This window comes from Brienomyrus brachyistius, chromosome 24 (genome assembly GCF_023856365.1).
Source record: "Brienomyrus brachyistius isolate T26 chromosome 24, BBRACH_0.4, whole genome shotgun sequence".
Lineage (NCBI taxonomy): Eukaryota > Metazoa > Chordata > Actinopteri > Osteoglossiformes > Mormyridae > Brienomyrus > Brienomyrus brachyistius.
This window is the reverse complement of record NC_064556.1, coordinates 432432-457749: the sequence shown is the minus strand read 5'-3', so window position 1 is coordinate 457749 and position 25318 is coordinate 432432. Positions and strand designations below refer to the sequence as shown.

At 53.7% G+C, this 25318-nt stretch overlaps 1 protein-coding gene across 2 annotated transcripts in view; it reads left to right on the top strand.

Annotated features, from left to right (window-relative positions):
• dacha (dachshund a) overlaps positions 1 to 25318 on the top strand; it is a 136299-nt gene that overhangs the window by 70193 nt on the left and 40788 nt on the right. For both annotated transcript variants that reach the window (XM_048995168.1, XM_048995167.1), the window contains exon 3: positions 8677 to 8808. In XM_048995168.1, the coding sequence (XP_048851125.1) occupies positions 8677 to 8808 (132 nt within the window). The remainder of the gene's footprint in view (positions 1 to 8676; positions 8809 to 25318) is intronic.

The following is a 25318-nucleotide window of genomic DNA, read 5'->3' as shown; positions in this document are numbered from 1 at the left end:
CGACGTCCCTGGGCGGGTGTGGGTGGAGGCATGGAGGGATTCTGCTTTGTTTTCCCACTCTGCCGACGCGGCCAGGGGGAGGGAAGGTCAGCGGGTGGGGGGTGCAAATGCAGATGGGAGCGGGGGCTCAAGGTTGAGAGTGCGGCCTGTTTGTTGTTGTGGCATGGCGGCGGTAAACAGGCCGCGCAGGAGAGCTGGGGGGTGCATTTAATGATCCGCGCGGCACACATCCTTTGAAGCGTTGAGGAGGTGGAATCTTTGTTCTCCTGTAATTAATGGAATTAATAAGACGGGTCGATGTGGGTAAGACCTGCAGGGCCGAGGACGCGAGCGACAGCCGGGAGAAAGCCAGACCTCCTCCCGTAAAAGCGTCTCTGTTTGCGATTTTTACTTTATTGCTTAATTTTTTATGGCTGCTGAGCACGTTTATCACTAACAGGGGTTTGTCCAACGGAGACTGGGACTAAGGAAACGTCGCATGTTAGGAGAACAGGATGCCGGCTGTGTGTCTGGGACCAGTAGGGCCCGCGCTGCCTGTCTGGCCTGGATCGTCCTGATGAGTGCAGGAGCCACTCATGTTACAAACAGCGGGGGTGAATGGGGAAATGTCAGCCCCCTCCTCCCCCCCCCAGCTGGAATACTGCACTGCAACCTTTCCTGTGACTCCTACTGCAAACGGCACATCTAACCCTCCAATAAATCTCCCGTGAGGCACCCTGCCCCCACCGCACGGCCCCCGCTTATGGAAATGAATCAGGAGGCGAGCTGTGTAAATACCTCAGAGATAGACCTCCCCATTCTGAGCTCGGGTGAGGTTAAACCCCCCATTCCCTGCACAGAGGAGCAGTCTCTGAGTGTCCGCTCACGCCAGCCAGGTGGTCCGATTGAGCCGCTTCTTGTGGGATGTGTCTCTCTCTCTCCGCACGGCTTCATGCCGGCATCAGATCGGAAGACGACACCCCCCCTCCCCAGCCGGAATCCAGGCCGCGGTACCCTTGAAAGCTGCTGTGCGCCCCTCGTAAAGACAGTAATCAGGGCTAACGAGGAATGATGCAACATCGGCCGTCAGGTGGCCAATCGGCTGCCAGTTCTGTAGAGCCTTCTTTTTTTGGGAGGGGGTGCATTTGAATTGTGAAATTGGATTAGGTGATTAGTTAAGGGCAAAGTGGACTGAAAAACTCTCCCCTGGAAAAGGTGTTGGGAATACGGGGGGGGGGGGGGGTTTCTCACCTGGGGAAAATTTACCTTAGGCCGTCCTGATTTAGAGAAGCCTTGTCGCCGTGCCTGAGCACCAGAAAACACGCCGTTACCAAGCTGTTAGTGGACATGTAGCCCAGAGAGGAGAAAGTCACACAGCCCAGAAAATGCTTCTCGTTTAATTAAAAAACAACATGGGAATGAGAGAACGAGGGGGAGAGAGAGAGAGGCACAGGGGGTGGGGGGGGCCGTCCACACTCCTATTGTGTTCGACCCTCTCCGCTTGTTTGCATGGCTGTTGAGAGTCGGCTGGCGCGGGTTCGAGTGGCCCTGCCTGTCAGACCGTGAGGTTAAAGAGGTGCCTTTGAATTGGGGGAGTGGGGTGCAGGCCTGGATGCACCTCACTCTCAGAAGCGGGTGAATCAAGCTCCAAAAGGCAGACCTCTGTGTGCTGGGGTGGGCTGATTGGTTCTTGGCTTTATTGGTGCCCCCCCCCCACTCACGTCCCTGACCTCCGAAATGCTTCCAGTGATATTAATCAGGCCCAGCCCTGCCGCCCCAGGCACAGGAATGAGCATGGCCTTCCTCAGCTCCTCTTCCTCTCGCGTTCCCTCGTGGAGATGTGGGGTAATTACCCCGGGGCAGGGTTGGGACAAACAGGATGCTGCATCAGCGAGTTAATTAACGGCTTATTCCCCTCTGATAGGAGGAGCGTCTCGCTGCTGTGTAATTTCACCTCCACGTGATATTAGACCATGAGCCCCCGCCGTGGCTGCAAATGACAGCAGCCCCACGGCCCCGGCACTGCTGAAGGCCCCAGTGCTGCGACTGAACAGAGCCACGGGCTGATGGGCGGGGCATCGATTAGCCCCGCCCACCCGTCTCATGCCATTGTGACATTTATATTGTCATGATGTTACTCTTACACCTTTTGTTAATTTATTTTTGCACAACTTTACTCTATCTATCTATCTATCTATCTATCTATCTATCTATCTATCTATCTATCTATCTATCTATCTATCTATCTATCTGCCTGCCTGCCTGCCTGCCTGCCTGCCTGTCTGTCTGTCTGTCTGTCTGTCTCTCTGTCTGCCTGTCTGTCTGCTGAGCTGCTTGCGGCCCTACCGGCTGTGAAGCCAGTGCATTGACCCGCTGCTTCACCGCGCTGGTAAAACACTGAGCCAGACGTGTTTATGGCCCCAGAGGTGTGATGCCATTAGACTTTGGCTCGGCTTTAATAACGAATCCAAACTGAAAAACATGCCAGAAAAGCAGAAGCTCTCCAGGCCGGAATAAACATCCAGCGAAACATTTGGACGCAACTCTGTAAATATTTTGTCTCCATGCTCATTTCTTAAGGCTAGTGAGTGGCGTGATGCTGGAGCCTCTGCTCACCCGCCAATGTGTAGTTTTGCCGGGAAATGGTTCCTTAACGAGCGACGGCGATTCCACCTCCCTTAAAGACGACGCTGGAGTCCCGTCGAGCTGTTGGACTGGCTTTTCACGTCATGGTAGAGACTAAATGTTAATGAATCGTTTTACTCCGTGGGGATAAGGACCTGCCTCTGTGTCCCCGCTGCCTGTTGGCCCCCAGGTCTCCCCCGTTGGGTCGTTCCCGGATCCCGATGCTTCCGTGTTGGTGAGGGAGAAGGCGGGCTACCTCTCCCCCTTCCTCTGCTCTCTGTGCTCTAATAAGGGCACACTTTGGAATTTATATCTGACTTAATTAAGACTAATTAGAGCCTTCTCAGCCTTGTTTAAGGCGCCGTGACTTTCAGGAAGCGGCCCGCAGACAGGAAAGGGATGTGTTCGTCTGTTCACGTTGGACCTGTGCTTTTTGCAGCTATTGGTAAATTAATTTTGCCTTGTATAACACTTTTGCCCCTTGCTGGTACCCATGTGTGTGCCTGCTGGAAAGAGGGTATGGTCATAAAAGGGGCGTGGCCAGGTGTTTGCTGGAAAGGGGTGTGGCGATAAAATGTGGCGTGGCCATGTGTTTGCTGGAAAGGGGGTATGATCACAAAACAGGGGGCATGGCCTGGCATTTGTCTGCTGGAAAGGAGGAGCGGCCATAAAAGGGGGTGTGGCCAGGTGTTTGCCTGCTGGAAAGTTGGTATGGTCATAAAAGGGGGCGTGGCCAGGCATTTGCCTGCTAGAAAGAGGGTGTGGTCATAAAAATGGAACTTGATCACCTGTATATTTGACATAAAAGGTGTGGCTATAAAAAGGCCACGGTTATATGTTTTCTGTTGGATGAGGGGCATAATCATAATAACATGTCTCCTCATTGGCCAGTTAGTAAACACAATCTTAAATTATTAGCGTGTGAAGTGACTGTGGGAAACATGGAATCCCCTCAGTGCTGGCCTCTCCATGCACTCTGACTGCCACAGTGCCTCATATTCAGTAGCTGTGTGGCCCTCCCCCTCAGCCCCCCCCCCCCCCCCCCCCAGGATGGTAACCAGCCCAGGGGTGTCTCCTCGCCTCATTCACCGCTTCCGCCACGTCCCTGCGTGTCTCTCGCCGTGGAGATGGAGTCCAATTACACCTCCCAGCCATCGCTCTTTGTCCCACACCCCTTGTCCCTTTTCTGCAGCTCGGAAATTCCAAAGGCGAATCGAATACACCCCCCCGCCACTCACCCGCAATCGCCCCCCTCTTTGTCCTTCCCGCAATCTCAACTTACTTGAAAACGTAGAATGGGAACGTAATATTTATTCTGCCGCAAATAAAAGGCAGACTCTGCCTCACCCAGGCAGACCCTCTCCTGCCTACTAATCCGATACTGTGCGAGGACACGCTGTCAGCGTGGAAAAAAGCACTCGCTTGCCCTTCCTCTGAAAGGGAGGTGTGTAAAAGATGGTTGTGAGCCTGGCCTACAAGCTGAGAGGGCCCCCTCGGTATCATCACCTGTCTGGCCCTCGGGGTCTCGCTCGCTCTCTCACAGGTAACACCCCGGGTGTTGTCAGCCACCTGGCCTTTGGGGTCTCACTCGCTCTCTCACAGGTAATACCCTGGGTGTTATCAGCTACCTGGCCTTTGGGGTCTCACTCGCTCTCTCACAGGTAATACCCTGGGTGTTATCAGCTACCTGGCCTTTGGGGTCTCACTCGCTCTCTCACAGGTAACACCCCGGGTGTTGTCAGCCACCTGGCCCTCGGGGTCTCGCTCACTCTCTCACAGTTAACACCCTGGGTGTTGTCAGCTGCCTGGCCTTTGGGGTCTCACTCGCTCTCTCACAGGTAATACCCCGGGTGTTATCAGCCACCTGGCCCTTGGGGTCTCACTCGCTCTCTCACAGGTAACACCCTGGGTGTTGTCAGCCACCTGGCCCTTGGGGTCTCACTCACTCTCTCACAGGTAACACCCTGGGTGTTGTCAGCCACCTGGCCCTCTGGGTCTCGCTCGCTTTCTCACAGGTACCCCTCTTTGCTGTTTTCCTCCTTCCCTCTTTTGCTCTCTTTGGTGAGTTCCTCTGGATATCAGTCTCGTCAGGAGTGGATGCAGGAATAAACACTGATGGGTGGCCTGGAATGCAGACGAGTGCTGGGGGGGCCCGGTCTTGTCTGTCTCAAATGCAGACGAGTGCTGGGGGGGCCCGGTCTTGTCTGTCTCAAATGCTGGCAAGTGCTGGGGGGGCCCGGCCTCGTTCGTCTCAAGCAAAGGTGAGTGCTGGGGGGCCTGGCCTCGTCTATCTCGAGCGCAGGCGAGTGCTGTGGGGGGCCCGGCCTGGTCTATCTTGAGCACTGGCGAGTGCTGGAGGGGATGGCCTCGTTTGTCTCGAGCATAGGTGGGTGCTAGGGGGGCCTGGCCTTGTCCATCTCGAGTGCAGACGAGTGCTGGGGGGTGTGGGGTCGCAGCCTGTGGCTGGATACCTGACAGGGTGTCTTCGAGCTACCCTGTCCCAGTCTGGCCTGCACATTGATCCCCCACACTGCAGGGTGGGGGGCAGGATTGACTGGATAAAGTGGGTTGGACTGTGGGGGCATTGCAGAGGTTCCAACCCAGTGACCTCTGACCTTTAAATCAATGGTGTGAATTTATCTGCCGTCAGTGAGATCACTTCTAAGTTCTTTTTTTCTAATTTCTAATTTAATAGTTATTCTGTGTGTAAAAGGCAGAATATTCTGGCCTCAGTCGCTCCATACAAACCCTTTCTTACTTTCAGGTGCTACACGCGACCTGGCAGGTAGACCACAGTGAAAGTACGCCAATGCCCCATGAAGAGAGCATAAATAAATGCCTCACATGCTGCTCGCTGTAAGCAGAGAGAGCCAGGGAGACGGGAGACAGAGAGGGGGGGGGGGCGCCGCCACTGGGAGCCGGCTTGTTTTTACAGTTGGGATTTTAATTAAAACCAATAAATCGGTGAATCAAAGGAAGGGGGAGAGCTGATTAGAACGACCTTCTTTAATAAGACGGACCCTGGATCGGACAGGATATGAGGGCGGAGAGGAACGCACAAAGCACCTCTGTTGTCTGGGCGGTGTAAGCGTATTCGGCTGGGCTAAGAACGAACCCCGTGATCCGGTCATGCGGCTGAAGAAGGCCCAGATGGGTGACTCTGCCCCCCCGCCCCCCAAGTCATCACCCAACGCTGAGTTAGAGGCCAGAAAAAAATATTTCAGATGGGTGGCCCGGCGCTGGTCACCTCAGAAGTGTTATATGAAAGGCAAACAATGCACAGCGATTAGCCCCGTCGACGCAGGGCCCTTTCCTGGCCCCTGGACGCCATTTCCCGGGGTTATAGCTTTAGCCAAACATCAATTACCGACAGGGGTTTTATCAGGGCCCTTTCATATTACAGCCAGAGAGAACACGCATGCACACACACACACACACACACACAGACACACACATGCACACAATCAGCCCTTTTTCCTTCGTGGGATTCGCCTGTTCTTTTCGAGGCCCGTTTGCTGACGGCTGGCCACTAATCCCGATTGGTGCTCGGCAGGGAGACACCGGCCCCTCACTCCCCACTGTCCATGTTGAAGTAACAGCTCTGTGTATGAGAGGATCCCCTAAAGGGCTTTTCCTCCAGTGCTTGCAGCGAGCAAAGTTACGATGAGGAACCGGGGAAAATGAGCAGCGATGTTTCACCACGGATTCACCCCAATCCTCTGTTTATGATTATATTTCATGAGAGATTTGAGTTCCGATCCTCTGTTCATCTACAGAAATGTATAGCAGCGCTAAGGTTGGGTTGGGAAAATATTATTTCTCACTAAGTCTTGTATTGTATTGCTGGGGATTATTTTTTTTACTTAAATTTTGCTCTTTGCTGCTAGTTCTGTAAGAACGCACACACACACATACAAACACACACACACACACACGCATACACACACGCACATGTAGGGTATACCTATCCTTATGGGGCCCGCTCATTCACTTCTATGGGAAAAATGCTAACCCTAACTATGACAACCTTAACCCCCACCCTACCATAACCATAGCCATAAGTAACCAATCAAAATGTAAGAGTTTTTAGTTTAAACTGAAGTTTAGTTTAGAATTTTTTGTTTTTTCATAGCAGTGATTGATTTTGATAAAATAGTTTTTTTAGAAAAAAAAATTGATATTTATCACGTTATGGGGACATAGTGTCCCCATAAGGATAGGTATACCCTCTCACACACACATACACACACACACTCATACACACACACACACTCATACACACGCACTCATACACACACACTCATACACACACACACACACACACACACACTTGTTCGGATGTTAGTTCCAGTTCTCTGATCGTGCAGTCCTTTTGAAGGATTGTGAAGATGATTGTAATCATGAATATATTTTTGAAACTAATTCCCAGAATGAGCATAGAAATGCTGTAACCAAGACTGAACGTTTATGAACACGAACAGAAACTAAAGAGGCAGCGGGGCGTGTCTGTTACCATCAGAGACCTTGCTGACCTACAGGGCTGTGTATGTCCTCTCCTTGGTGCAGTATTCTTGTCTCTCGTCTCCCAGTATCTCCAGCCTGCATTCTCATAATGGGTCCCGCAGCCGGTGCTGTTGTACAAATAGATTTGCGAAATCTTCTTGGCAGTTGCTGTGAGGTTACCGTGCGTGTCCTCGTTCCCGTCGCCGTGTTTGGCCTGCGTGGCGATGCCTAATCCGGCGCCTGACGAGAAGCTCCAGTTTCCCCCGGAAACCGCGACAGATGTGCGCTCGACAGTCTGTGGATTAGGGCTGCGAAATTAACTCATAATAAAATGAATCAATCACGGTGACGTTCTGTTTAAACGTAGCTAGTGAAAACATCTCGCCTGCTTCTTTGGGCATGCTCCGGTGGAGCGGGTTCCGGCATGGAAAAATATACCGTTGCTTTTTCGTGGAGGAGGGCACTTTAATTGCCCTCCCCCAAGGCCTTGTGCCCTTCCACCCTTTCGCTCTTCCCGCCTGTATTTTCCTAAGTTCGTCTAATTTACAGGTCTGTTTGCTTTGCTTTGTGTTCTGGAATGGAAAAGACCAGCAGAGACACTTCTGTTAAGAGCTTTGCAGCATGGATTCGAGCTCGGCCAGCCTTCAGCTGCTGCCGTTCTTAGCGTCGAATCGGAGTGGATGTCTCTCTCTCTTTTTTTTTTCTACGGAATTTTGTATTTTGTTTGAGGCAATTTCGATGACAAATTAGAGCAAGGTGACATGTTCTGTCTCAAGATTCGGGGGGGAAAATGTGTAGTTTTGTCCTGATTTGCTGGAAATTTAGATCACCCTCTGAGTACACAGTGAGGCATCACACCTCTGCTTAATGAATCGCTTAATGCAGTCCTCCGGTGTTTAATTGAATTAATTATTGGCTTAATTGGGCAAAGTGATGATGGCTTGCGGCTCTGGAGTGCGCCATGAGCTGAGTGGTACGGAGAAGAGGCCCGTAGGTGGGGCATCCCCGGAGAAAGCTCCCTGACGACGACAGCGTCTCCCCCTTACTTTTGAGATGAGATCTTACGGGGTTGGTGGTGGGGGGGGGGGAATTGGGGGCTCAGGAGGGGGCTGGTGTCTTTCTGACGTCAGTGTTAGGATGTTCCTGCAAATTATGTTTGAAATATGACATCACAGTGACCTTAAACAGGGGTTTTCTACAATCATCGCTACCGTTTCAGTTCAGCCGTTAGCGTACTTAGTAGTTAGAACGTTCCGGATGGTTATGATTCTTGCCAGGGAAAAAGTTGGTTTTATAGGTCATTTTGCGTGGAGGCTTTATTTGTGGAGTGGAGTGTGGCCTTGTTTCCAGTAAGCAATAATCCAAACATAATTAATTTAATTTCTTAAGAATGCAGGTGCGGTGAGAGTGAAATCCCTCAGTGTCACGGACAGAAGAGGAGCGTGGTGATGAAATATTCAAGGGCACTGCAGCAGGGGACTGTGTGTGTGTGTGTGTGTGTCGGGGGTCACGCGCTCTCCCCCGCTGCCCCTTGCCTCCTAACACCCCTGCTCTCCCCCCTCCTCCCAGGGCTGACGGCGGCCGCCATGGCTGAAGCCATGAAGCTGCAGAAGATGAAGCTGATGGCTATGAACAACCTGCACAGCACGGGCAGCCAGAACGGCACAGAATCTGAGAATGAGGAGCTCAACTCCAATGCAGGTCAGCGCCACACCGACACTGGCACTGATGCACAGACACTGATACTGACACAAATAGATACGGTTAAACACACTTATACACACTGAGAGCGAAACACACTGATACACACAGATTCACACTGATACATACTAATGATAGACACGGATACACACTAGTACACAGTGATATATTGAGACACCATAATACACATTAATACACACTGATACACAATGATATACACTAATACACAGTGACACTAATACACATTGATACACACTGACACACATTGATAAACACACAGAGGTACAAACGGACACTGATACACATTAATACACACGGACACTGATACACACTAATACACACGGACACTGATACACACTAATACACACGGACACTGATACACATTAATACACACGGACACTGATACACATTAATACACACGGACACTGATACACATTAATGCACACGGACACTGAAACATACTGACACTAATACACATTGATACACACTGACACACATTGATAAACACACAGAGGTACAAATGGACACTGATACACATTAATACACACGGACACTGATACACACTAATACACACGGACACTGATACACATTAATACACACGGACACTGATACACATTAATACACACGGACACTGATACACACTAATATACACGGACACTGATACACATTAATCCACATGGACACTGATACACATTAATACACACGGACACTGATACACACTAATACACACGGACACTGATACACACTGACACACATTGATAAACACACAGAGGTACAAACGGACATTGATACACATTAAAACACATGGACACTGATACACATTAATACACACGGACACTGATACACACTAATGCACACGGACACTGATACACACTAATACACACGGACACTGATACACACTGACACACATTGATAAACACACAGAGGTACAAACGGACACTGATACACATTATTACACACGGACACTGATACACATTAATACACACGGACACTGATACACATTAATCCACACGGACACTGATACACATTAATACACACGGACACTGATACACATTAATCTACATGGACACTGATACACATTAATCCACACGGACACTGATACACATTAATCCACATGGACACTGATACACATTAATACACACGGACACTGATACACATTATTCCACATGGACACTGATACACATTAATCCACACGGACACTGATACACACTAATACACACAGACACTGATACACATTAATACACATGGACACTGATACACATTATTACAGACGGACACTGATACACATTAATCCACATGGACACTGATACACATTAATACACACGGACACTGATACACATTATTCCACATGGACACTGATACACATTAATCCACACGGACACTGATACACACTAATACACACAGACACTGATACACATTAATACACATGGACACTGATACACATTATTACAGACGGACACTGATACACATTAATCCACACGGACACTGATACACACTAATACACACGGACACTGATACACATTAATACACATGAACACTGATACACATTATTACAGACGGACACACAGATACAGGCTCCATAGGTACCATAGACAGACAGACAGATACAGATCCATAGATGCGCCCTGTGATTACAGACACCGACCCATTAACCACATGCTGCCCACGTATGACTCATGTGACATGCGTTGAAAATGTGTGTCTGTGCTGTCAGTTGCGTGTTAAAAACATCATCACACCTGCTGTAATTCACATGACCCCTTTTGCATCTCCTGATCCTTAGCCGCACCAAGCAGGATGCATGACACAGTGCAGTAAGCACAACGTTTGTCAGATATTTAACACGGTATTTAAGGCAATATCAGCGCACTGTTTAAAACAGGCTTTAGTTAAGTGTTTGCACAGTATTTAAGAAGCATTTAAGGCAGAATTTAAAGCAGTATTTCAGGTGGTATTTGAGGCAGTATTTAACACAGTATTTAAGGCAGTACTTAAGGGTGCATTTTTGCAACATTTAAGGCAGTATTTGGGCAGTACTTAAGGCAGTATTTAAGGCAGCATTTGCATAGTATTTAAGGCAGTATTTGCACAGCATTTAAAGCAGTATTTAAGGTGGTATTTAAGGCAGCATTTGCACAGTATTTAAGGAAGCATTTAAGGCAGAATTTAAAGCAGTATTTCGGGTGGTATTTAAGGCAATATTTAACATAGTATTTAAGGCAGTATTTAAGGCTGCACTTGCACATAATTTAAGGCAGCATTTGCACAGTATTTAAGGCAGCATTTGCACAGCATTTAAGGCAGCATTTGTGCGGTATTTAAGGCAGTATTTAAGGCAGTATTTGTGCGGTATTTAAGGCAGTACTTAAGGCAGTATTTGCAGAGTATTTAGGGCAGCACAGGTGAGCATCAGGAGAGTGTAAGACAGGGCTGTTTGCTCAGAAGGGGGTGGGGCTATGCCTTTCCAGCTGGCATTGCAGTGGTGCCACTCTGCAGTGGTGCAACTCCTCCCCGCACGCCATGTCTACTCTGGTGCCCCCCCCGTCTTGCAGGAAGGCAGGTTCGCTGCTAGGATGCGCTATCCTGCACTGCTTGAAGAGCGGCAGATCACTGGAGGGGGTTTATTCTGGGCCACGGTGCTCGGGTGGGTGGTGCTGGTGGTTGTGGTATTTGCTTACTTATAAATCAGCGGGGGCATTCTCGCCCCCCCTCGGCGTGTACTGGCTATTGCAGGTAATTGGTTTTGCCGGCATGTCCCTCTGCTTGTGAGGTACTTTATTGCAGCTGATGGCTTCTTAACGACAGTGCCCTGACTATGCATCTAGATTGCTGTGTGACTGACTGCGGCCCGATGGCACAGCACCGTGACTCACGCATACCCCTCTGGCTCCCCCAGCCTTTATCACTGCCGTAAGGAAAGAGCCCCCCCCCGACACGCGTGACAGCGAATATTCAGGGGAGAGGAAATCATATGGAAGACGGCGATGTTACAGAGACATCGATTGACAGGCGCCCATGCCAGTGTGGGGGGAGCGGGGGCCTAAATTCATGGAGTGCTTCTCGGACTGAGAATGGGGACTGAAAAAGCAGCTTAGGGATCTCTACCCATGAAGGTTGTTGGTTCAAATCCCACGACTGCCACGTTAAGCATAGCACTGTTAGAACTGCTAGGCTCTTAAGCCCAGGTGCTCCAAGATGCTGATTGACCCTGACTGATACTCACATGTACTTCAGTTTGGACAGAATCGTCCAAGAAACGTGATGCTGGAGACAGACCTAAGAGATGGAATGAGAGGATTCAGGGTTTGGCTCAGGCGAGGTGGCTCAGTCTCGCACTCTATTAGTGAGACTCTAATGTACTGTTGCTGACACAAAGGCACGGCTGTATTAAGACTGATGATAATGGCAGTTAGGAAGGTAATGATGATGAGGACGGTGCCATTTCCACGGCTTTCCGAGTTGATCAGCAGACAGCGAGTGCGGGGGGTAGGTGGAGTCATACTTCATCACGGGGGTGAGTCCGGGCCTCCCATATTCAGGCATGGCCTCCATGTGTCCCCTGCTAATTTTCTCTTTCTTCTCCATTGCCTGTATCGGCCATATTGGATTCCACAGCATGCTCCTAGGGATGTCTGAAACACGGATTTACCCCAGAACTCATGCGAAAGATTCGCGGTGTCCTGTGTGTTTAGTTTAAGTGTGGGGGCTGTCACCGGGCCATGATGTCAGTGAGGGGCCGGTCACCGGGCCGTGATGTCAGCGTGGGGGCCGTCACCGGGCCGTGATGTCAGCGTGGGGGCCGTCACCGGGCCATGATGTCAGTGAGGGGGCCGTCACCGGGCCATGATGTCAGCGTGGGGGCCGTCACCGGGCCATGATGTCAGTGAGGGGGCAGTCACCGGGCCGTGATGTCAGTGAGGGGGCCGTCACCGGGCCGTGATGTCAGTGAGGGGGCCGTCACCGGGCCGTGATGTCAGCGTGGGGGCCGTCACCGGGCCGTGATGTCAGTGAGGGGGCCGTCACCGGGCCGTGATGTCAGCGTGGGGGCCGTCACCGAGCCGTGATGTCAGTGAGGGGGTAGTCACCGGGCCGTGATGTCAGTGAGGGGGTAGTCACCGGGCCGTGATGTCAGCGTGGGGGCCGTCACCGGGCCGTGATGTCAGTGTGGGGGCCGTCACCGGGCCGTGATGTCAGTGAGGGGCCCGTCACCGGGCCGTGATGTCAGTGAGGGGGTAGTCACCGGGCCGTGATGTCAGCGTGGGGGCCGTCACCGGGCCGTGATGTCAGTGTGGGGGCCGTCACCGGGCCGTGATGTCAGTGAGGGGCCCGTCACCGGGCCGTGATGTCAGTGAGGGGCCCGTCACCGGGCCGTGATGTCAGCGTGGGGGCCGTTACCGGGCCGTGATATCAGTGAGGGGGCCGTCACCGGGCTGTGACGTCAGATTGGGGGCCGTCACCGAGCCGTGATGTCTTCTTTCCAAAAGTGGCGGCGTGCAAGACGATCATGGGGGGGGTGATAGGGTGCCGCACTCTGTGTGAGGAACAGCCGCTCAAACACCAAACAAGCAAGAAAGGGGGCCAGCCATCGGTCACACTTCGGAGGCCGTTTTATCCGGTGAAGGTTCTGGAATGCGATCTAGCAAGTTCCCCTCCAAGCGAATCAAACGGCCTCAGAAGACTGTGTGCTGACTTTAGCCTGGCCAAGACGCAAATCCCCAGCGACAGCTGTGGGGCCCCGCCCCCTTTCTCCTCTGCTCTCCGTCCTCTGTTCCTCCTCTGTTCCTGCTCCGTCCCTTTGAGGCTCCCGGGCCTGTTTCGTGGTCCTTCCCTCTCTGATGCCGAGCTGCTTTGGAAAACATCAAAGGGCATATAATCTAATCTGCAACCCCCCCCCCCCCCCCCTCCAGCCGGACTCTCGGCTATCTGCAGTCAGCCCAGATCGCGTCTGTTTACACAGTGCCCACCCCCAAACGGGATTCCTGCCTTGAGAGCGCCCCCTTCACAGCCCGATTACAGGGCGCAGACGAGCGCCTGATTCCTTAACTGTTGGCCCCCCGTCGCTTGAGAAAGTCACCCCTTCGAGTTTCAAGGAAATCGGGAGGAAGGCGAGAGACAGGATTTGCTTTTCTGAGGGCACGCGTTGGTAGTGTGGGGGCGGGGGGGCGTGAAAAAGCAGCAGAGGTAAGGCTTTTGTGAAACGATGTTATTAAATATGCATGCACTGCCCAGCCTGTTAACAAGCAGAAACCTGCGGTACAACGATGGGGGGGGGGGCTTGGGGGGGGTACAGGCCTAGCAAAGGAGCTCATTGGTCTAATGGAATGCTGTCAGGGAACATCACCGTCACAAGTGACATCACAGAGGAGCTGATATATTTCTCGTTTCCACTGACAAGTTAAAAGAGAAATTCCATGCATTATTTAAAGCGACTCGGGGATGTCAGGGCTGCCGGTGCAGACTTAGCAGAAACAGGTGGAGGGCAGGAGGGAAGGTGGGATAACAGGCAAGAGAGCGACTGGTGTTCCAGGCCAGAGAAGGCCTGGCATTCCGAGTGGGAAAGGGCTGGTGTTCTAAGTGGGAGAGGGCCAGGCATTCCGAGCGGGAGAGGGCCAGGCGTTCCGAGTGGAAGAGGGGCTGGTGTTCTTAGTGGGAGAGGGCCCGGTGTTCTCAGTGGGAGAGGACCAGGCGATCTGAGTAGGAGAGGGGCTGGTGTTCTTAGTGGGAGAGGGCCAGGCGTTCTGAGTAGGAAAGGGGCTGGTGTTCTTAGTGGGAGAGGGGCTGGTGTTCTCAGTGGGAGAGGGCCCGGTGTTCTCAGTGGGAGAGGGGCTGGCGTTTTAAGTGGGAGAGGGCCAGGTATTCCGAGCGGGAGAGGGCCAGGCGATCTGAGTAGGAGAGGGGCTGGTGTTCTTAGTGGGAGAGGGCCAGGCATTCCGAGTGGGAGAGGACCAGACGTTCTGAGTGGGAGAGGGGCTGGTGTTTTAAGTGGGAGAGGGCCAGGCGATCTGAGTAGGAAAGGGGCTGGTGTTCTTAGTGGGAGAGGGGTTGGCATTCCAGGCGGGAGAGGGGCTGGTGTTCTTAGTGGGAGAGGGGCTGGTGTTCTTAGTGGGAGAGGGGCTGGTGTTCTTAGTGGGAGAGGGGCTGGCATTCCAGGCGGGAGAGGGGCTGGTGTTCTTAGTGGGAGAGGGGCTGGTGTTCTTAGTGGGAGAGGGGCTGGCATTCCAGGTGGGAGAGGGGCTGGTGTTCTTAGTGGGAGAGGGGCTGGTGTTCTTAGTGGGAGAGGGGCTGGCATTCTGAGTGGGAGAGGGGTTGGCATTCTAGGCGGGAGAGGGGCTGGCATTCTTAGTGGGAGAGGGGCCGGTGTTCTTAGTGGGAGAGGGGCTGGCATTCTGAGTGGGAGAGGGTCGGCTTTCTGGGCAGGAGCAGGGTCGGTGTTCCGGGAGGGCGGGAGTGCATGTGGGCAGCCGCTCCATTGAATAGCCTCTTTTTCTCCCTCGTCTTTGCTCTTCCTGCACTACTGCTCGGTCAGCACTTTCTTCTCCCCTCATTCCACCCCCACCCCCCGCCCCCCTCCCTCTCAGCACAGACACCGCTTCCCAGCAGCAGACAGGTGTCACTCCCATTTTGCGGAATTCCAACTCGCCACGCCCGCCTCTCATGGGCGCCGTGTTGAGTCAGATTCCTGTAAGCCAGTGCTGTCCTCGGCCGTCCTGCATATCCTGCCCATCCCGCCATATTCCGTGTCTCTCGTGGTGCCCTGATGCCCGGCCCTAATGGGACACTAATAAGCTTTCACTTGGGGGGTGAAAGTTCCGATTACTTTTCACTTTTACTTCAGTTCCGATTGGCCGTATAAATCTGTACAGTATATAATGCTGTGTGCTACATAAAGATGCACGGATGGCAGTGTTGACCCATCAGGTTCTTCTTACTGAATTTGTTACCTCCGTCTGTATCTGCAGCCGCCCAGCAACCCCTGCACCTGATGTTCACCCTTTCCATCTCCCACTGTTCTGTAAGTCTGCCCGCCCATAGTGTAACATGGGTCCGCAGCTTTGGCTTGTTGACGTCGCAGTAAATGCGGAGATGCCACCCTGCTGGCAGGGCTCCCCACTGCAGAAGCTCGTAGCGCATTTCCGCTGGCAGACCATCGACGCGCATCTCACCCTAAACCACTGTAACCCGCAGTCTTGTGGCCGCAGCATGGGGGCGGCTGGGACAGGCGAGCGGAACGCCGGAACACGCATGAGCGGCTTTCCCTAGGAGGTGGGGGTGAGATGCAGGACGGCGGCGGGCAGCGGCTTTCTGCATCGCTGCCCATGTCAGGGGAGCCACATCTGTCGCAGACGGGCTTGATAAAGATTCAACCCCCCATGTGGGTGTGATTGTCTGCCGCTGCCCCAGAGCTGCCCTGTTGGCGTAGAAGTGCCCTGGTCACTGGCAGACTGGCCCGATCCCCGCCCTCTTGTGGATGTTTTACCAAGCGACAGTAATGGCTTCATGATTCACATCCCTGGCTTATTTTTATTCAAACACACTTTCATACCCTTGGACATTATGTGTAAGTCGTGTATAATCAGGCTCTTATATTTTCAAGGAGAAAATCGCGAAGGTCAACCTGATATTCCACAGTTACAGGCGGGACAGGTCTGTGTGAAATATGAACACCAGTGGTGACACTCTGCCGCGTTTAAACACACAAACCCCGAATCAGAGTGAAGTACAGGCACACCTCACATGGGGGTGGGGGATACTGTCAGCACGGTGACCATTAACAGGTGAGACTCCAAGGAGACTCCAGGCTGGCTCTTTGGAGATTGGATAAAGGGGACCTTGAGGACCAGCGGCATAGTGGTCTAGGACAGTGCCTGCAAGGATACTTCATAGCTGTCTATGGCAGTGCCTGCGTGGACGCTTCATAGCCGTCTGGGGCAGTGCCTGTGAGGACGCTTCATAGCCGTCTGGGGCAGTGCCTGTGAGGACACTTCATAGCTGTCTATGGCAGTGCCTGTGTGGACGCTTCATAGCCGTCCAGGACAGTGTCTGTGAGGAGGCTTCATACCCGTCTGGGGCAGTGCCTGTGAGGACACTTCATAGCTGTCTATGGCAGTGCCTGCGTGGATGCTTCATAGCCGTCTGGGGCAGTGCCTGTGAGGAGGCTTCATAGCCGTCTGGGGCAGTGCCTGTGAGGACACTTCATAGCTGTCTATGGCAGTGCCTGCGTGGACGCTTCATACCCGTCTGGGGCAGTGCCTGTGTGGATGCTTCATAGCCGTCCGGGGTAGTGCCTGCGTGGATGCTTCATACCCGTTCGGGGCAATGCCTGCGTGGACGCTTCATAGCCGTCCGGGGCAGTGCCTGTGAGGACACTTCATAGCTGTCTATGGCAGTGCCTGCGTGGACGCTTCATACCCATCTGGGGCAGTGCCTGTGAGGACACTTCATAGCTGTCCGGGGTAGTGCCTGCGTGGATGCTTCATACACGTTCGGGGCAATGCCTGCGTGGATGCTTCATAGCCGTCCGGGGTAGTGCCTGTGTGGATGCTTCATAGCCGTCCGGGGCAGTGCCTGCGTGGATGCTTCATAGCCGTCCGGGGTAGTGCCTGCGTGGATGCTTCATAGCTGTCCGGGGTAGTGCCTGTGTGGATGCTTCATAGCCGTCCGGGGCAGTGTCTGTGAGGACGCTTCATAGCCGTCCGGGGTAGTGTCTGTGAGGACGCTTCATACCCGTCCGGGGCAGTGCCTGCGTGGACGCTTCATACCCGTCTGGGGCAGTGCCTGTGAGGACACTTCATAGCTGTCTATGGCAGTGCCTGCGTGGATGCTTCATAGCCGTCCGGGGCAGTGCCTGTGAGGACACTTCATAGCTGTCTATGGCAGTGCCTGCGTGGACGCTTCATACCCGTCTGGGGCAGTGCCTGTGAGGACACTTCATAGCTGTCTATGGCAGTGCCTGCGTGGACGCTTCATACCCGTCTGGGGCAGTGCCTGTGTGGATGCTTCATAGCCGTCCGGGGTAGTGCCTGCGTGGATGCTTCATACCTGTTCGGGGCAATGCCTGCATGGACGCTTCATAGCCGTCCGGGGCAGTGCCTGTGAGGACACTTCATAGCTGTCCATGGCAGTGCCTGCGTGGACGCTTCATACCCATCTGGGGCAGTGCCTGTGAGGACACTTCATAGCTGTCCGGGGTAGTGCCTGCGTGGATGCTTCATACACGTTCGGGGCAATGCCTGCGTGGATGCTTCATAGCCGTCCGGGGTAGTGCCTGTGTGGATGCTTCATAGCCGTCCGGGGCAGTGCCTGCGTGGATGCTTCATAGCCGTCCGGGGTAGTGCCTGCGTGGATGCTTCATAGCTGTCCGGGGTAGTGCCTGTGTGGATGCTTCATAGCCGTCCGGGGCAGTGTCTGTGAGGACGCTTCATAGCCGTCCGGGGTAGTGTCTGTGAGGACGCTTCATAGCCGTCCTGGGCAATGCCTGCGTGGATGCTTCATAGCCGTCTGGGGTAGTGCCTGCGTGGCTGCTTCATAGCCGTCCGGGTTAGTGCCTGCGTGGATGCTTCATAGCCGTCCGGGGTAGTGTCTGTGTGGATGCTTCATAGCCGTCCGGGGTAGTGCCTGCGTGGATGCTTCATACCCGTTCGGGGCAGTGCCTGCGTGGACGCTTCATACCCGTCTGGGGCAGTGCCTGTGAGGACACTTCATAGCTGTCTATGGCAGTGCCTGCGTGGATGCTTCATAGCCGTCCGGGGCAGTGCCTGTGAGGACACTTCATAGCTGTCTATGGCAGTGCCTGCGTGGACGCTTCATACCCGTCTGGGGCAGTGCCTGTGAGGACACTTCATAGCTGTCTATGGCAGTGCCTGCGTGGACGCTTCATACCCGTCTGGGGCAGTGCCTGTGAGGACACTTCATAGCTGTCTATGGCAGTGCCTGCGTGGACGCTTCATACCCGTCTGGGGCAGTGCCTGTGAGGACACTTCATAGCTGTCTATGGCAGTGCCTGCGTGGATGCTTCATACCTGTCTGGGGCAGTGCCTGTGAGGACACTTCATAGCTGTCTATGGCAGTGCCTGCGTGAACGCTTCATACCCGTTCGGGGAAGTGCCTGCATGGATGCTTCATACCCGTTCGGGGCAATGCCTGCGTGGACGCTTCATAGCCGTCCGAGGTAGTGCCTGCGTGGATGCTTCATACCCGTTCGGGGCAATGCCTGCGTGGACGCTTCATAGCCGTCCGGGGTAGTGCCTGCGTGGATGCTTCATACCCGTTCGGGGCAATGCCTGCGTGGACGCTTCATAGCCGTCCGGGGTAGTGCCTGTGTGGATGCTTCATAGCCGTCCGGGGCAGTGCCTGCGTGGACGCTTCATAGCCGTCCGGGGTAGTGCCTGCGTGGATGCTTCATAGCCGTCCGGGGCAGTGCCTGTGTGGATGCTTCATAGCCGTCCGGGGTAGTGTCTGTGAGGATGCTTCATAGCTGTCCGGGGCAGTGCCTGCGTGGATGCTTCATAGCCGTCCACGGTAGTGCCTGTGTGGATGCTTCATAGCCATCCGCGGTAGTGTCTGTGAGGACGCTTTATAGCTGTTCGGGGCAGTGCCTGCGTGGATGCTTCATAGCTGTCCGGGGTAGTGCCTGCGTGGATGCTTCATAGCCGTCCACGGTAGTGCCTGTGTGGATGCTTCATAGCCATCCGCGGTAGTGTCTGTGAGGACGCTTTATAGCTGTTCGGGGCAGTGCCTGCGTGGATGCTTCATAGCTGTCCGGGGTAGTGCCTGCGTGGATGCTTCATAGCCGTCCGGGGTAGTGCCTGTGTGGATGCTTCATAGCCGTCCGCGGTAGTGTCTGTGAGGACGCTTTATAGCTGTCTGGGGCAGTGACTGCGTGGATGCTTCATAGCTGTCCGGGGTAGTGCCTGTTTGGATGCTTCATAGCCGTCCGGGGTAGTGCCTGCGTGGATGTTCCATAGCTGTCTGGGGCAGTGCCTGCGAGGTCGCCTCAGGGACAGATGCGCGTGTGCATGTTAGTGTGTTTTCTGCTTTCGGAGGTGCAGGTCTGATCTCCTGCATGCTGGCTCATTGGTGCCCCCTTTGGACACCTCCTGACCCAGCCTGGCCCCCCCACTCCCTTTTGTCAGGCGGTTCCCAGCGTCCCTACATCTTAGTCACTTTCTGCTGATGTGCCAGAAATTTCTCCATTGTCTCTGCACCCAGCTGATGGATTGGCAGGCTTTCAGCTTCAGGGGCCAGTGAGTCATGAGTCATTGATGTCTGATGGAGTGAGTGAGTGAGTTCAGGGAGGGGCCACACACGTGTCAAACAGGAGATCTGTGAGGTGTCACCTTGTAAGGTCCAAGGCAGCACCAGGCTCCGAAATCCAGTTAGGGGCAGACGGAAAGAAATGTGTCCTGTTGTGCTCTGTGTACAAGCAGTGAGTTCCATGATCTAAAAATGATTTCCCTGTACACAGAGTGGAAGAGAGGCTTTCCTGAGTGGAGGGGTGGTGCGGACGCCCGTTAGATGGAGGCGTTGCTGTGCCACACTCGTCCTGATGCTGACTGGTGCTTTCTGGCCACTGTGACACCTTTCAAGATGCGGAAAAGCGAGATATCAGCGGAATATCTGTCAGTTAGCACATTAATCATTCAACGATGTAAACAGAGAAGCCAGGGTCACTTTCTACGAAGAAAACATCGTCGGTGGGGGGTAAACACAGGAAGTGATTATTAGAGCCTGAATATCAGTGTCTGATTTCGGCCCTTTCCTGGCATTCCCTCTCGCACGCGCCGCTGTCGAGAGACACTCGCACATGCCTCACATCGTCATGCCCTGTCCTTTACTACCAAGCAGGTGGCGCCATGGTTAAGGACACGGGCCTGTGACCTCAGACACCGGCGGTGTGGTTCCCTGGGGGGCTAGCAGTTGTACCCTTGAGCTGAGCGCTTAACCTGAATTGTTCCAGTAAAAATATCCAGCTATAGAAATGGGTTAAAACCGCAAAGTCACTTTGGAGAGAAATGCCAGCTAAGCAGAGCGGGTCGGCACTCCTCTGGGGGGTCGGGGGGATTCAGTGTGACCCCCCCCCCCCCCCACAGGCCCCGCTTCAGCATGACCTTGAGGAAGATGCTCTGACAATGAGGCTGTGGGCCCTCGGAACCTGGCCTGGTCGACACAGAATCAGCTTCTCCGAATACCTTATCGCACAGCCTCAAGACGAGGAGTGTGGGGAGGGGTGTGGGGAGGTAATTAATCTAAGGCTATTCTTCCCCTCTGGAGCGAGAGCGACTAGGAGGAGCCGAGAGCAGGAGCGAGGAGGTCCAGCGTGTGCCACCGTCCGCAGCCCGAGCCTCTGCTCTGCCTAATGGAAATGTATTTAGTTTAATGACCCCGAATTCCTGTTTGTAATTAGATGTGGGAATTGGCCACACTTTGTACCAGATGATACTGTATTAACAGATCAGGGGAGTACGGCAGCAGAGGCAGTGGCGAGCGCAGGCCGGCTCGGGCCGGATCATTTTTCATCCGGCTGACAAGCGAGCGGGCGGCAGGCGGGCGGAGGGGGGATTGATTTTAAATGAGCCTCAAAATGATGTCTAATGAAAACCTGTAAAGACACTCTCATTTCTAAATACCAAATTAGCCGGCCAGCAGAGGATAAACAGTGAGCGTGCTGGGGTCCGGGGGGGGGGCAACAGAGGGGGGGATTATGAGCACTGATGAGAGGAAGAGTGAATGTGGGGGGGGTACAATCGGCGGGGGCCTCGGGATATGGTGTAGATGGGGGAGGGGGGCAAAGGTGGCTTTATTATGTTTCTTGTGTTTCTTGTGTGGCAGTTCATGTGAGCCATGATCAAAGACACGGCCGATGAGAGGCATTCAAAAGGTATATAGGGCTGCGATGCACGGCTGCGATGTGGGGCTGCGATGTGGGGCTGTAATGCACGGCTGCGATGTGGGGCTGCAATGCACGGCTGCGATGTGGGGCTGTGATGCACGGCTGCGATGTGGGGCTGCGATGCACGGCTGTGATGCACGGCTGTGGCCGGGTTAAACAAACTGAGTTAACATGGACCACAGTGTGCTTCTGACTGCTTGATGCGCAGGTTTAGCATCAGATTGTGTGGGGGGAGGGGAGCTTTCTGACAGCAGTTCGAAGGGAAGCGTTTGGGACTCCAGATTTTCTCAGAAGGCGTCCCTCATTGGTGACTCTGTCAGAGGGGCTCTCCATATTCTCAAAAGGCGTCCCTCATTGGCGACTCTGTCAGAGGGACTCTCCTTTTTCTCAGACAGCGTCCCTCATTGGCGACTCTGTCAGAGGGGCTCTCCATATTCTCAGACGGCGTCCATCATTGGCGACTCTGTCAGAGGGACTCTCCTTTTTCTCAGATGGCGTCCCTCATTGGCGACTCTGTCAGAGGGACTCTCCTTTTTCTCAGACGGCGTCCCTCATTGGCGACTCTGTCAGAGGGACTCTCCTTTTTCTCAGACGGCGTCCCTCATTGGCGACTCTGTCAGAGGGACTCTCCTTTTTCTCAGACGGCGTCCCTCATTGGCGACTCTGTCAGAGGGACTCTCCTTTTTCTCAGACGGCGTCCCTCATTGGCGACTCTGTCAGAGGGACTCTCCTTTTTCTCAGACGGCGTCCCTCATTGGCGACTCTGTCAGAGGGACTCTCCTTTTTCTCAGACGGCGTCCCTCATTGGCGACTCTGTCAGAGGGACTCTCCTTTTTCTCAGACGGCGTCCCTCATTGGCGACTCTGTCAGAGGGACTCTCCTTTTTCTCAGACGGCGTCCATCATTGGTGACTCTGTCAGAGGAACTCTCCTTTTTCTCAGACGGCGTCCCTCATTGGCGACTCTGTCAGAGGGACTCTCCTTTTTCTCAGACGGCGTCCATCATTGGCGACTCTTTCAGAGGAACTCTCCTTTTTCTCAGACGGCGTCCCTCATTGGCGACTCTGTCAGAGGGGCTCTCCATATTCTCAAAAGGCGTCCCTCATTGGAGACTCTGTCAGAGGGACTCTCCTTTTTCTCAGACAGCGTCCCTCATTGGCGACTCTGTCAGAGGGACTCTCCTTTTTCTCAGACGGCGTCCCTCATTGGCGACTCTGTCAGAGGGACTCTCCTTTTTCTCAGACGGCGTCCCTCATTGGCGACTCTGTCAGAGGGACTCTCCTTTTTCTCAAACGTCGTCCCTCATTGGCGACTCTGTCGGAGGGACTCTCCATTTTCTCAGACGGTGTCCCTCATTGGCGACTCTCTCAGAGGGACTCTCCTTGCTAACACCCACGGTCGCTGAGGATTCTCCCTCATGACTGAAGAGAGGGGCCTGAATTATTGATCATCGTTAATTGCATTTGTCCAGGGTTCAGTGCCTCCGAGCCTGGCAGAAATGCGTTACCATGGCGTCATCTTGAGCACTGGGTCAAATGTTAACTGCTTATTTGAGTTTCCAGTATTCAAGTCAAACAGGCTGCAGATGGCGTGAAATATTTGAGTAAGTGCTCTGTGCACAGTTTTTTTGAATATTGGTATCAGCAGAATTACGTTTCGTACGTTTTCTGTTGTGCCTGTACACTTTAGGGTAATGATTTCGTTTTCACACAGCAATTGTGTCTGTGCTGCACAGTTACAGATGGTGTTCATAACAGTTGGAGGGTAACATTCCTCTCTGTCTCTGTGTCTCCCCCCTCTGCAGTCATGTCTACCCTAAGCCTGAGTAAAATTCACTGAGGTTTGAGACCAAAAAATAACAACAAAAGATAGATCGAGATCGAGAACTTTGTGTTTTGTGTCAGAAAGGGTTCAGCACAGAATTCAGTGCCTCTGACGTTCACCAAACTGTCAAGTACAAAATTAGTCCCCCCCCCACCAGGAAACTCAGGGACACCCCTTCCAAACATCAGTCCCTCATCTATTGCATTTGATTCCATTACTCACATTTAAATATGCATATTCATTTAAAATTATATGCATATCATAACATTTAAATTTTAAATAGTTTATTTACCTCTTCAACTTTCAGAATGGAGGGTTGTCCCTCTCTAACTCCCTCTCTCACTCACCTACTCACTCCATTTCTCACTCCCTCTCTCCTTCACTCTCTCACTCCATCTCTCACTCCCTATCTCCCTCACCCTCTAACTCCCTCACTCCATTTCTCACTCCCTCTCTCCTTCACTCTCTCACTCCATTTTTCACTCCCTAACTCTCTCACTCCATTTCTCACTCCCTCTCTATCCCTCTGTCACTCCATCACTCACTTTGTCACTCCCTGGATCACTCCCTCTCTCCCCCTTTCACTCCCTCCTTCTGTGCCTCTCTCTCCTATTTAAAAATATGTTTTTTGTCTACGGTACCTGCCATATTAGGATGATCATACAATTGGCCCTACTCAGCAAATGGCCCGGCCACGCCTCCCCCCAACCTGGCTTCCCACAGGCTGTGTTTACATGCGGGCTCTGAACAGCCCGCCTAACCCTGCTGTGGCCCCGGGACCCGGTAATCCATGCACAGTCCACTCTGGCGGTGTTTACCCAAAGCTCGCCTAAGGCCACTCTGGCTAACCCCCCCTGCCCTGTGGTGCATCCCAGACTCCTTGGATGCAACACGCAAATACCACGAGTAAAGAATACATTTTCGCATGACAAATGGCAGGATAAAAGGCGACTTGGGCATGGAAAACATCCACAATTTTTCATGCATTTGTCCCTGAGCCGCTGGCTGTTGGGGTTAAGTTCCTCGCCCGTGAGCCAAGCAGCACCTTCTACTCGGAGCCTTAGAGTGGCAGCCGCATGCTCTCTACATAATCAGCCCCGCGGCGGCTGGCCCCCGGCATCCACACGTCCTCCGCCCCCTGGATCCACACGTCCTCCGCCCCCTGGATCCACACGTCCTCCGCCCCCTGAATTCACACGTCCTCCGCCCCCTGGATCCACACGTCCTCCGCCCCCGGCATCCACACGTCCTCCGCCCCCTGGATCCACACGTCCTCCGCCCCCGGCATCCACACGTCCTCCGCCCCCTGGATCCACACGTCCTCCGCCCCCGGCATCCACACGTACTCCGCCCCCTGGATCCACACGTCCTCCGCCCCTGGCATCCACACGTCCTCCGCCCCCTGAATTCACACGTCCTCCGCCCCCTGGATCCACACGTCCTCCGCCCCCTGCATCCACACGTCCTCCGCCCCCTGGATCCACACGTCCTCCACCCCCTGGATCCACATGTCCTCCGCCCCCGGCATCCACACGTACTCCGCCCCCTGGATCCACACGTCCTCCGCCCCTGGCATCCACACGTACTCCGCCCCCTGGATCCACATGTCCTCCGCCCCCTGGATCCACATGTCCTCCGCCCCCGGCATCCACACGTACTCCGCCCCCTGGATCCACACGTCCTCCGCCCCTGGCATCCACACGTCCTCCGCCCCCGGCATCCACACGTCCTCCGCCCCCTGGATCCACATGTCCTCCGCCCCCGGCATCCACACGTACTCCGCCCCCTGGATCCACAC